Raw genomic sequence first — 12,684 nt, 5'->3', positions numbered from 1 at the left:
GGGGAGTCTTGGGTCCTCTCTGCAGTGCACCGCACCCCCATACTCTAGACCCTTCAGCCAGTACCAAGCACCTAGCAACCCTTAACTACACAGCACTTTCGCAAATGCAAAACAAGAAAACACAACCACCACACTGTAGATTACCCACATTGCACTGCTCTGCACACCTACACCCACGTTCATGTCCACATCCACCCCCTCATCCTCATCCTCACCCTTACCTACGTTTACACCCACACCCACAACCACACTCACAACTGCCATTGGTGTAGTGGTTAGAGTGTCTGCCTGGAGAGAGAAAGGTATTGGGTTTGATCCCCAACCATTAAAATATGGTACTTGTTGGTTTTGTGTGTAGCATTAATGGGTTCAACAAGGACTGGTCAGATCTGAGATAGTTTAATGTATCTGAGTGATGTATTCATGCTTAACTGTATGCATCCTCTATATCTTCAGGGTATATGTTCCGATAAGTCTCCACTAAACCTGGATGCATCTACGGCTCAGCCCGATAAATTTATTACCTCCCTTGGCTAGCTTTTTATCCAATCAGGTGTCTACGCTGGGAAGTTGAGCGAACCAATCACAACTCACTTTCGCTTTTTAAATTATCTAACTGATTAAACTTGGCAAACAAACCATGCAGAGGTTCTCTGAAAGAGGTAGATGGGGTTCTTGCATATATGTTTAAAAAGTTTCGGACCTATAAATTTGTCTGTGTGATTTCCCCAAATTGTGAGTCACACGGCGAGCAAACCTTCGCAGTTGTGACTGCTACCTTTGTTGACACTGGCAAGCTCGGTTATAACGGCAGTCTAGCTGATTGGCTACTGTGAGAATGCAGAACCAGCAAAGGGAGGTAATATAATTATCGAGCCGATCGGTAGATGCGTCCAGGGTATAATGGAGACTTTTCGGAATGTATACCCTGGAGATATCGAAGATGAACTGTGGGATGGTATCTCAGGGACCTAGCTCTTTATGTATAGCTGTATACACACATTTACATGTCACCATATGAGCAAAATATTCTCAAGTACAACGTTGAACCCCAGTTCAACTCACCCACACCCTCACCCACAACCCCAACCACACCTACATCCACACCCACACCACACCCACCTGCTGCTTAAGGTCACATTATGACTTATTGTGAATTATCTTCTGTTGTAGCTATTCCTCTGAGAATCCAGATCTTCTGACAACTCTGGGCTTGCTGTACATGCAAGTATGTTCCATGTTGTGTGGAGAGTTCAGACTGAACAAGACCACAGATATCAATCATTGCAAAAACATCCACACTCTATACCTGGTTTGGTTTACTGATGTTTGGGATTGACTGAAGTAGATTAAATCTGAATTTTCAAAACAAAATGGGTCACCCCCTTGAAATTATCATCCCCATGCCTAAAAATGTCATCTTTCTCAAGTTCTCAATCACTATGCATAAAAATGTCATCTTTCTCAAGTTTTTAATCACTATGCATAAAAAGTGTATCTTGTCTTTTACTACAGATCGGACAGTACCAGAAAGCCTTTGAGAATCTTGGCAATGCCATGACCTTTGACCCTACCCATACAAAGGCCATAATGGCTGCCGGAAGTATGATGCAAAGCCACTCAGATTTTGATGTTGCCTTGACAAAGTACCGAATTGCTGCTGTTAACACACCCGAGAGTCCCCCACTCTGGAATAATATTGGCATGTGCTTCTTTGGCAAGAAGAAGTTTGTGGCAGTAAGTGTTCACTGGAGTTCTTGTAAAGTCCACAAAGCGAAATGCATTTTGTTCTATATTTGTTCCCATTAGTTGCATTGGGAAGTAAAATGTTCCCCTTTGTACTTTTCCTGGTAACAATTGGCTGGTGATACAGCAGCGGCACAGACTTCAGGTGCAACTCACCACAGCCTCCTACAACTCGGGAAACTGCTGGCACTCTACCATCAGCCATTTGTCACCCCATGGTGTGATGCATGAAAACTTTTTCTTTTCTGTGATTTATCATAAAGTGTCAGGTTTCAGATCTTGTTGGGTTACAGGGGTCATCATGTTTCTCATTTATATTTTGTTCATTTATCCTTATTTCGGGACCTGTGAAGGTCCCAGAGTAGAATAGGCCTTCAGCAACCCATGCTTGCCATAACAGGTGACTCTGCTTGTTGTAAGAGGTGATTTACGGGATCGGGTGGTCAGGCTCGCTGACTTGTTGACACATGTCATTGGTTTCTAATTGGGCAGATAGATGCTCATGTTGTTGATCTCTGGATTGTCTGGTCCAGATTCGATTATTTACAGACCGCTGCCATATAGCTTGAATATTGCTGCGTGCTGCGTAAGACTAAAGTCACTCACTCATTCACCTTATTTCAAGTTATTTAATCATTCATCATTCTCATACCTGCAGCAGAAGGGAGATAACTCTATCTCATAAAATATTCCTTCATCATAAAATAAGGTCATCTCAGTCTAGCGAGTATCAGTGCAGATGCTGTTGTCAGTGGATGTACAACTTGTTCAACAAATGCATAGAATATGTATAACATAAAAATATCATTAGTTAATTGACGTGTTCCTTCGGTCTCATTCTGACTCACTTGTTGTCTTGCATATATCACTGACTGTACATTGCAGGCCATCAGCTGTTTGAAGCGAGCCAGCTACTTGGCACCGTTTGACTGGAAGATCCTGTACAACCTGGGACTGGTGCACCTGACCATGCAGCAGTACGCCTCCGCATTCCACTTCCTTAGTGCCGCCATTAACCTCCGACCTAAGATGGCGCAACTGTTCATGCTGTTGGCTGGTAAGTTGCCGCTGGTCTCAAATATCTACTATCTTCCATGTTTCATGTTAGTGTCAGCTAACCTAGACATATTTTTTTTGTATTTGTTTCAAATTTGCATTTCAGATATAAAACCTTTATATCTTCCTTAATTCATACAAATTTTACAAGAAAGAAAATCCACAAGGACTAACTTTCATGGACACTAGTAAAGACCGTGACATTATTTAGGCTTATACTGCCTGCTACAAGAGTATGTAACCGTAACTTGTTTATGGATGTCAGGGATCAGGTATTCAGGTCCTCTGACATACTTGACTCAGGTTGTTGTATCGCAAATGTGTAGATTAATGGATTGTCACATAGACTCGGTTATATATGCAAACCACCACCATATAGGTGGAATGTTGCCAAGTTTTGTGTTAAACAAACAAACAAACAAACAAACAAAATCGGAACATTATTGAGGTTTAGTTAAGGTGAAAATAGAAATTTAGGCTTAAACTATTTATCTGAGTTTGTGAATTAGGTGATAACAAGTAGTTTACTGTTAGGATGCCCTCACTTCATACCTTCCTCTACCGTGCATGTGAGTGAAAACACTAGAGCTCAGTTCTTGCTGCACATCATATTTTCTGTTGCATTAATAAAGCAACAACTATTTAAGTGATTGTAAGTTGTGTTTATGAAATAGGGTGATGTGCATGTTGATGTTATTTTGGAAAATGAATTTTTGAATGTTGAATGCTCTTCATATTCACCTGACTCTAATAGCACAGGGTGATGTCTATTCTGTTTCAGTTGCTTTGACCAACCTTGAGGATCCTGAGAATGCTAAACAAGCCTATGAGCAGGCAATGACACTAGACAGGTGGGTATTGAATCAAATTTTATATCACACAACAATGCTATCGTCACTTTTCACCGCCATTTTGATGAAACTATGGACCGAAAAGAAAAAGACAACTTTTAGGAGAGGTAATTCTAAAATATTTTATAAGGGAGGTATGAACACTTTTAGGAAAGTTATGCAGCTCTTGGGCATACATATGATACATGCCTGCTCTTTTGGGAACCGGGGCGGTGGGGTAGCCTAGTGGTTAAAGCGTTCGCTCGTCACGCTGAAGACCCGGGTTCGATTCCCCACATGGGTACAATGTGTGAGGCCCATTTTCTGGTGTCCCCCGCCGTGAAATCGCTGGAATATTGCTAAAAGCGGCGTAAAACCAAACTCACTCACTCACTCACTCTTTTGGGAACCTAGAGTATAGACCGCACGATACAGCTGGAATATTGACGAAAAAGCTAAACAAACAAAAAACGTTTTACGAAAATGGAAGACTTGTGACAGGATCCTCAGCTGGAGATCAGTTTGGATTTGACTGATGGATGAGCCACTATTATACTCAGTGTAACTCATAGTAGTGATTCTTCAGTAAGAGCTGTGTTTGAAGTCAAAAGGGCTCCTCGGGAAAGTTACTTCACTTAGGCACCTTCTGTTTTTCAAAGGACACATGCTGAAAATCAAGAGGAATGAAAAATGTCTTAATTATTTTTGTTTTGTAAAGTTGATGCAGTGTGTAGAAAAAAATTGAAAATTGAAAAGAAATTTAGGTGAATTGAATTATGACTTTGGTGTTTAAATGGCTCCAGAACCCATGTGTTTCCTTTGGTTAATGATTGGATGGATGATTGGATTTTACTCACGGTTCACATGAAGTCTTGAGACATGGCTGTGGTAAGAATTCAGCGATACCTAACTTCTTTTGAGTGGTATACATCTGTTCCCTGTTTGTCTTGCAGTAAGGACCCAGCCATCCCTCTCAACTACGCAGTGTTCCTGCTCAACACTGGAGACCGGAGGTCAGCTCAGAAGAACCTGTCCCAATTTGAACAGAGGGTGAAGAACTACAAGTCAGGTGTGCCCATCGATCAGGAGGTAATTTTTTTATATAGCACAAAATTTGAGATAAATACATGCCCCAACTCAAATCTTTAGGATGGTTGTATGAAGATGTGAGTGTGTTCAGATTACCTGCACATGATATAGAATTAAGTTTATCATTTAGAGACACTTGTTTCTGTCGAAGGCTGTCAGTACATTTCTGGGAAGGGAGTCTGAATGATCTGCTTTATGTCTTTGTTATGGCAGGAGTAGTATAGGGAATGACAGTTCTGGACCACTTTCAAGAAATGTCTCTACAAAGCCTTATTTACTAAATAAGGCTTTGGTTGGGACCTTAGATCTTGCTACTATTACCCCTACTACAATGAAACAGTTTACCGTGTATTGGTTGGAGGTAACACTGTGCCGTACGGTACGATCAATAATTCTTCTCTTACAAACCCCCTACCCGGCCCATCCCTCAAGTAGTACAAGTTAGGTTCGTCGGCTTTCATATCCACTTTATCTATGTTGTAAGTTTTGACTGACCATATAGGATCGGTGGCTCGCTTACGGCTATCACCCTCGTGTTCCCCCGGCTGGTATAGATACATTACCCCTACTACTTAACGTGTGTTGGAGGTAACACTGTGCCTATGTCACGTTTATATCGATGAAACAGTTTAACGTGAACCGTCTACGATCTCTTTGGTGTTCATAATAAAGGCTTGCTGGGCTTTTTGTATCCCCTGTTCTATGTACTTTTTTTTTTCGTCCTCGCTGATAGCAGACTTACGAGACTTGGATCGAATATCTTGTTTCATTCCGTTATATTTTTTGAGTTCAGAGAGGATTGAACGAAACTCCTCTTCTGAGATCTTACTGTCAGAGAGTGCCGTGGAAATACGCTCACTCACTGTGTTCAGCTTTGCTTCGGCCAGAACCCTGATCTCGTCGTGTTTCAATGCCTTACGATGCAGTCTGCGTGATACCAACTTAAGCGCCAACCCTAACACCCCTGCCACCCCAGCTGTTATTTCAAAACCTAGCACTATAGGTGCAGCCACGATGGTAGCCAACAACCCAACGCCTGCCACCCCTAGTCCCATGCTGGTTGCCATAAGGGTAGTGTCAGCCCCGTCCACGATATTGAAAGCTCTATTGTACTTTTTACATAGAGCTTTCCGCGTGTCACGGTCTTGTTCTAGTTGGCGTTTCACATCACATAACTGCCTCAAGCGGAACCCATCTACGGTTTCCAACGTCTTCGCTACTTCCTCTACGACTGGGTACAGACCCATCCTATAATATATATTTTGGAAGATATTTTAATTGGGGTTCAGTTAAAAGTCTATCAATGAATTTGAAGTCTACAAGTTCTAGACAACTAGTCAGGGTAATAGGTGAGAATCTAATAGGCTTTCCTGTTGTAATAAAAACCCCACGGAGGCTTATTAAGCTGGTTATAGGACCAGTGGGGGTATCCTGTTGTATAATGATACGACAATATTGGTGTATGTGTTCGTCATACCAGTGGATTGACACCCCGGGTAAAATTTGGCATACTCTTGGGGGGTTTTCATTACCTAAAACCCAAAAGAAGACTTCTATGATGAGTGTGAAAGGGGAGAATCTTCTATTAACAAGATTTTCGATATAAGGATTATTGCTAAATGTTAATTTATTTTTTACTATAGTCCTTAACCCATTTTTTTCGATATCTCCTGATATCATGTGTACTAATCCCCTCTCCGGAATGAAATCCCCGGGCCAGATACCGTTGTTCCTAATCTTAGAGATACGCCCCAATTCGTCTATTGTGATATAAGGTGAGGTGAGTGTTAAGTTGATCAGCCATTTGGGCTCTTTAAAATCTGATAACGACACCCGTCTGTACACGTTGTCTTTGAAGTGCAGGATATATAATTCATCTTCCTCACCAGGCTGATCGAATCCCTCCGTATCTCCCAGGTCGTTAAGCGTAGTGTTGGGACGATGACTGGTCATTATTATACTATTACGATATAATTTCCAACTGGTTTTCTGATAATAATTCAGGGGTGAACTTCATACCCATGAAGTGTATGTTGTCAGGCAGGAAGATATTGGTTAGTGATATCTTGTTTTCCACGATCACGTTGACCCCCTGCAGACTGGTGTCGGCTCCAACACCCACCCGCACGTAAACGTTGCAAACTTGATACTGGTGTTGTTTCACCCACCCGAGTTTGATCCCCTTCACGATCTCGACATCATTCCCTGATGGTTCCCCTAGGTAGACTTTGATGATCAGTGTTGAGTTTGCCGGTAGACTCTCTAGTATCTTAACCACGCCTTCGAATTCAGACACCAACTGCAATTTCACGTTTTGTATGGCTGGTTTACTCGATAGCATGTGGGCTGCTATAGTGTTGACTGGGCTGACGACTATGCTACGTCTCTGAGTTGGGACGTAAGCCACGAGCAGGGTTCCATTGTTCACGACTTTGTTTAGGTGGTTGTCTTTGTTATCCGTGAACACGTAAGGGGAGACGAGTTTAATATTGAGAAACCAGTCGTCGTTATCGGGTAACAACACCCACTTGTCATCTTCGGTGAAGACGAGCATATATGGTTTGTTTTGGACGACGGTAGTGCTCTCAACATCGTCTAAGTCGAACAGTTTACCACCGAACGATGGGTATATTATCCAATTATTATCACCGGTGTTGACAAGGGCGTACTTAGTGTTGACTGTTGCTCTTGTGGTATCTATCATATCACTTAGGGTTCCACCGGAGGGGATTTCAACGCGTTTGTAAATGTTGTTTTTCAGTTGCAAGGCATACGATTTACCATCTACTCCGGGAGCGTCGAAACCGCGTGTGTCTCCGAGGTCGGAGATCCCGATATTGACGCATTTTTTCACTCCGGGCCCTTGTGCGCTGGTCATTTTACATGAAGCGTTAAGCTGAGGTATCCTATATTTACAGGATTATGATTTATATCTAACACCGATATTGTCAGCTCAGGTATGTTGCCCTGGGTTAATCTCTTATACTGCCGTGGTGAAAACGACTCGGTTCTACCGTCGTTGTATTTCTCAGTTTTCACCGGCACTGCTCTCAGTATAGTGGAAGGGTGACCTCCTTGAATGTTGTACGTTGTGCTCACCTGATCGAGATGAATGTACAGCTCTCGGTACGGTACTAGGTCGGGTACCTTCGTGCCTGTGACGGTTGTTGTTGGTTTTATCTCGTCAGGAGACATACCGAGCATCCTCGCTAATGGTCGGCCGAGCCTCAAGGGGTTTCTTCCGTTGTTGATTAACACCACTGTACCGTTTGAGTCGTTCATCTTGAGTTCGGCTCCCAGGGGTTTGAAGACCTCGTCGTTTAGAGAGCACACGCTGTAGTAGCCGTCAGTTATCTGACTGCGAGTTCCACTGACGAACAGCTTATTGTTGCTGGCGTTGATGTTAGTCCATTGCGGTAGGTAGGTGATATCGCAGAGTGCGACTTCGAGTTGACCTGACGTGTTATCGATCGCGTGCGTCAGCTGAACGGCCTCACCGCTCGTTATCCCTGGAAGTGTTATGTACATATTATAATATATGAATTATATATTATAATATGGATTTAGCACACTTGAAAATCGTGGTGAATGCAGATGGTACGGGGTTTAAAACAACCTTTATTAATATCTTTGAAAAATATGTCGTGTCCGTTAATAACGCGCAGGCGGTGGTAAACTGGAATCAAAACCCAATGCAGTTTTGGCAGAACCAACTCAACTTTGCTGTGTGGTGTGCGACGACAGGGTCGGGTGTGACACCAGACTACGGTATAGATGAACTGAGTAAGGCGGTTATTTTGTTTCATATTTATTATCAAACGAGACGAATATTGAAGGAAATAAGTGCTCCTCTTCCCCAAGATAAAGCGTGGAGTATGACGAATAACCCCTATGATAGACGCGCTTATGAACGTATTTGTGGGGAGTTTGAGATTCCAACGAAGAAAGACTTTCGCCTTCCTGGTGTGAACCATGGTCTCGGTATAGTTCTCGTGTACAGGTCCGGAACATATCAGGCCGGTTCTAAAGATGGTTCATACAACCCAAACCGACATACATTTACAGGCCCCACAACGAATGAAAAGATCCATGTCAGCTGTATAAAGCAAACCAATCCTGATGCAGCCACAGCCTGGACTAAAATGATCTCAAAAACATCGAAAGAATTCACTCGTGCTTGTACAATACGCTTGAACGACTCGATTCGAACGTACGTGTGGGCGCTGTTGGGTGCGCAGTCGATGACGCGTTCCAACATCCTCAGTAAGGGAACTGCTTACGACGCTCAGACACAATTCGTTTCCAACGTTGATGATGCTATCAATTCTCCAGTTGATCTCCCGAGGGCCATCGACCGTTACCAAAACGTGTTAGAATACGCCAGATCGAAAGTCAATTACGTGTTCGGCGTGGGGTTGTACATGGCTCCGAGTGATATGCAACTGAGAATAAAAAAAGTGGTGGGTTATAACAACAAAATAGTCATAGCCACGAAGGATCAAAAGTTGGGTATCAACCCCGATATTAACACCCCCTATATCCCACACATCCCACCACGTGAAAAGGGTATAGTGGCGCCACCCCCGGAGTCTAAAGTTCATGTGCCCCCTACACACACCCATATACATGTGGGGGTACCCCCCTATCAGCAGCATATTGATAATAAAACGGCCCTGGTGGTTGGTGGGGTAACTTTGGGACTTAGCCGCTACGTACACCAGACCCGCCACGGCGACGATGGCTGCCCACAGGTTTTGACTGAGCCACATGGCAGTTTTAGACAGAGCGCTCAACAACCACGAAACGATGCTACCCAGGATGCCGGGAATGGCTTCGGCGGCTTTACCAGCCAGTTTAGCTAGGCCTTCCCCAAGTTTTTTTATCCAGTCTTTAACACCACCGCCTGTGGGAGTGGGAGTTCCCCCGCCGGCAGGTGTGGGGGTTCCCCCCACCAGTGACACCACCAGGGTTGATATAATGAAACCCAATGCAGTCAGAATGCTGGCGATGGTGATCCCTTGCTCCCGGAACAATATCCGAATCCTGTTGGCTAAAGTTGTATCCTTGTTCAGTATTCTATCGATTGTTTCCCGAATACGACTGATCTGGGATCGAAGCTGTTCACGATTCGAGGAAGCGGATTCCAATCGTGTACGTCTCTCGTCTTCTAAATCACGTAGTCGTTCATTGATACGACGCTTCATATCATCGTTTTCAGTTTCGTTGAGTTTGGTTTTTTCCCTAGCGATGTGCTCGTCGATTTCGTTCAGTTTCCCCATGTTGTTCACGAGTTCTCCACGCACGCGTTTCACGGCTTCGTCTAAGCCGCGCAGTTCCCTTACCGGAAAGTCAAACCCCGGTAACGGTTTGTCCCAGTAGGTGCTCAACAGTTTTTCTATGCTGTCCGAGGCTTCTGTAGCACGCTGTGGTGTCATTTCATCTCTAATGGTGAGGTGGGATCTGGTAGCTTGCAGATCTTCTTTAACGGCCTTAGGTATTGCACCACCGTAATCATTCATGTTTAGATTTTTACGGATAAATTCGACACCATGGCGGCTGGCTAGAGTTGACAAGGCCAGTGGTTTTTTATTGCTCTTGTTAAAGAGGTCAACCCCTGGGTCAGACTTAAGGCGTAGAACACCCTTTGTATCAATAAAACAATTCTTATGGTATCGACCCTGTGGTTCAACGTAGTTTTTATCTCTTCTTAAACTTTCGTAATAATCATTTACCGTTGTTTCCAAGAGTTCTTGGTTCAATGGTGAACTAGTAAATGAGGTCTCCTGCTCATCATCGAATGCCTGGGCACTAGCGCCCGGCATCTCCGTCATATCTATGTCTTCATCCATTAGTATTAAAAATATATTTCTTTTATATAACAATGTACGGCAGAAAATTAGATCCTTTCAGAAGATTGAGAGAGCCATTAGGCGCCAGAGCCGTGCGACAGTCGGTGACCATCACCAACAATCCCAGCAAGATAGACCAGAATCAAACTCTGCTGGTTAGATTTCCAAACCTTGGTGAGAATGACCTCATTGTACCAGGCACTGTTCGACTGGCGTTCAATATCACGTTGACCTCCGACAACGACAAACGCGAGCTAGTGCGGAACGTGGGTCGAGCTATCATCAAGAAAACGACCATCAAGATCAGCGGTAACGAGGTGCTGAGCATCGACGACAGCGACGTGTTTCACTGCTACAAGGATCTCTGGAAAAGCGAGAGAGAACGAGTCAATGATGTGTACCAGGGCATCAGCAAATCAACCCGGGCGCGTATAGGGTATGTCTTCACGCAAGACCAGCAAGACAAGCTATCGGACGGTGAAAAGGCCATCGCTCGAGCATACGGGAATCGATTCTGCGTGCCGCTCGACTTCGAGCTGCTCACGGGACACGCGCCGTTTTACCAGGCCGCGCTGGGTGATAGGCTCGAATACGAGCTCACGTTTAACGACTATAGCAAAGTAGTGCGTACGCCGAACGGTGACGAGGCCAGTTATGCCATAGACAACATCTCTCTGGAGTTCGACATGGTCACTAGCCCGGAGCTGGCCAGGCAGGTTCGAAGCCAGTACTCTGGGAAGATGGCCATCCTGTACGATCGCGTACTGAGGCATAGATCAGTCGTGCGAGATAAGAGCGACACTGTGTGGAATATCAACCTGAACGTGCCGGCGCGATCGATGAAAGGTATCCTGGTCGTCCCCGTGGAGTATTACGATCCATTCCGGAGGGACAGCGAGAAGTTTTTCAACCCCGAGATTGAAAAGGTGGAAGTGACCATCGAGGGCGTGCCCAACCAGCTGTTCAGTCATGGTATGAGACCCCACCAGCAGTGGGATGAGATAAAAAAGCTACCAGTGGGGGATTATATAACAAAGGACCTGGACCTAGGCTCCGTGCAGATCGGTGAATACCTGACCACCAAGTACGCCCTATGGTTGGACATGCGATCCACGGATGATGATAAACTGCACGGTAGCGGGCGCCGTATAGATAACGGCAGCGAAGGGATAACTATCCAGATTACTAAGAAGGCTCAAACCGCTGGTAAGTTGAAATTATATCTGTACGTTATTATGGACGCGCAACTTAATATAGACAATGGGAGATTTGTGCAAGCCATCTACTAGTGGGGGAGACCCCCACACCCCCCAGGGGTACCCACAACTACTCACTGACCCACACTGCGCTATAGTGTGCGGGCAGACTGGCTGTGGGAAGACCGTTTTCGTGTTGGATATGTTGGAGGGTTACTACAAGGATGTGTTCGATAACATCGTTATCATGTGCCCTACTCTGAGCATGAATAAAACGTACGCGCGACCTTGGGTGATGACGGACCCGGACGTACACAAAATCGACCCTGGAACACGCCTGCAGGACTGGTTGAAAGCTCTTCACGAGAAATTTAAAGGGGAACCGACGCTGTTCATACTGGACGACTGCAGCGCTAATCGCGAGATAACAAAAAAGAGAGACATGCTATCGTACCTGGCCTTCTCCGGCCGGCATGCAAATCACAGCGTCTGGGTGCTAACGCAGAAGTTCAACTCGGTGTTGAAAGACCTCAGGGAGCAGACGCGATGGGTGGCCTTATTTCACTGCAAGGACAGGGATTCGTTTGAGGAGTGTTTGAGAGAGAACGATGTGATGAGTGAATTAGAACGGGAACGGGTGAAGAAACAGCTCGCTGAAACTAAACACGCTAAGCTCGTGCTAAAGACCGACCAACCAGTAGAATATAGAGTATACTAAGCAAAGCTAAGCTAAAGCTAAGCTAAAGCTAAGCAAAGCTAAGCAAAGCTAAGCAAAGCTAAGCAAAGCTAAGCATATAGCTATGATATTTGAAGTATTTGTCGTGTGCAACTTAACCTTCATTTCTCTGTGTTTTGTCTGTATCGGGTATTATATAGTTAAAACTAAATCTTACTTGTTATATTATAAGATGGAGTGTG

General features: G+C 44.5%; 1 protein-coding gene across 2 annotated transcripts in view; it reads left to right on the top strand.

The window, feature by feature from the left end:
- LOC137258006 (Bardet-Biedl syndrome 4 protein-like) overlaps positions 1 to 12,684 on the top strand; it is a 37,290-nt gene that overhangs the window by 13,802 nt on the left and 10,804 nt on the right. For both annotated transcript variants that reach the window (XM_067795540.1, XM_067795539.1), the window contains 5 exons: positions 1,174 to 1,228; positions 1,516 to 1,737; positions 2,632 to 2,803; positions 3,584 to 3,653; positions 4,586 to 4,721. In XM_067795540.1, coding sequence (XP_067651641.1) covers positions 1,174 to 1,228; positions 1,516 to 1,737; positions 2,632 to 2,803; positions 3,584 to 3,653; positions 4,586 to 4,721 — 655 coding nt within the window. The remainder of the gene's footprint in view (positions 1 to 1,173; positions 1,229 to 1,515; positions 1,738 to 2,631; positions 2,804 to 3,583; positions 3,654 to 4,585; positions 4,722 to 12,684) is intronic.

Source organism: Haliotis asinina, chromosome 12 (genome assembly GCF_037392515.1).
Source record: "Haliotis asinina isolate JCU_RB_2024 chromosome 12, JCU_Hal_asi_v2, whole genome shotgun sequence".
Classification (NCBI taxonomy): domain Eukaryota; kingdom Metazoa; phylum Mollusca; class Gastropoda; order Lepetellida; family Haliotidae; genus Haliotis; species Haliotis asinina.
This window is presented reverse-complemented; position numbering and strand designations above follow the sequence as displayed.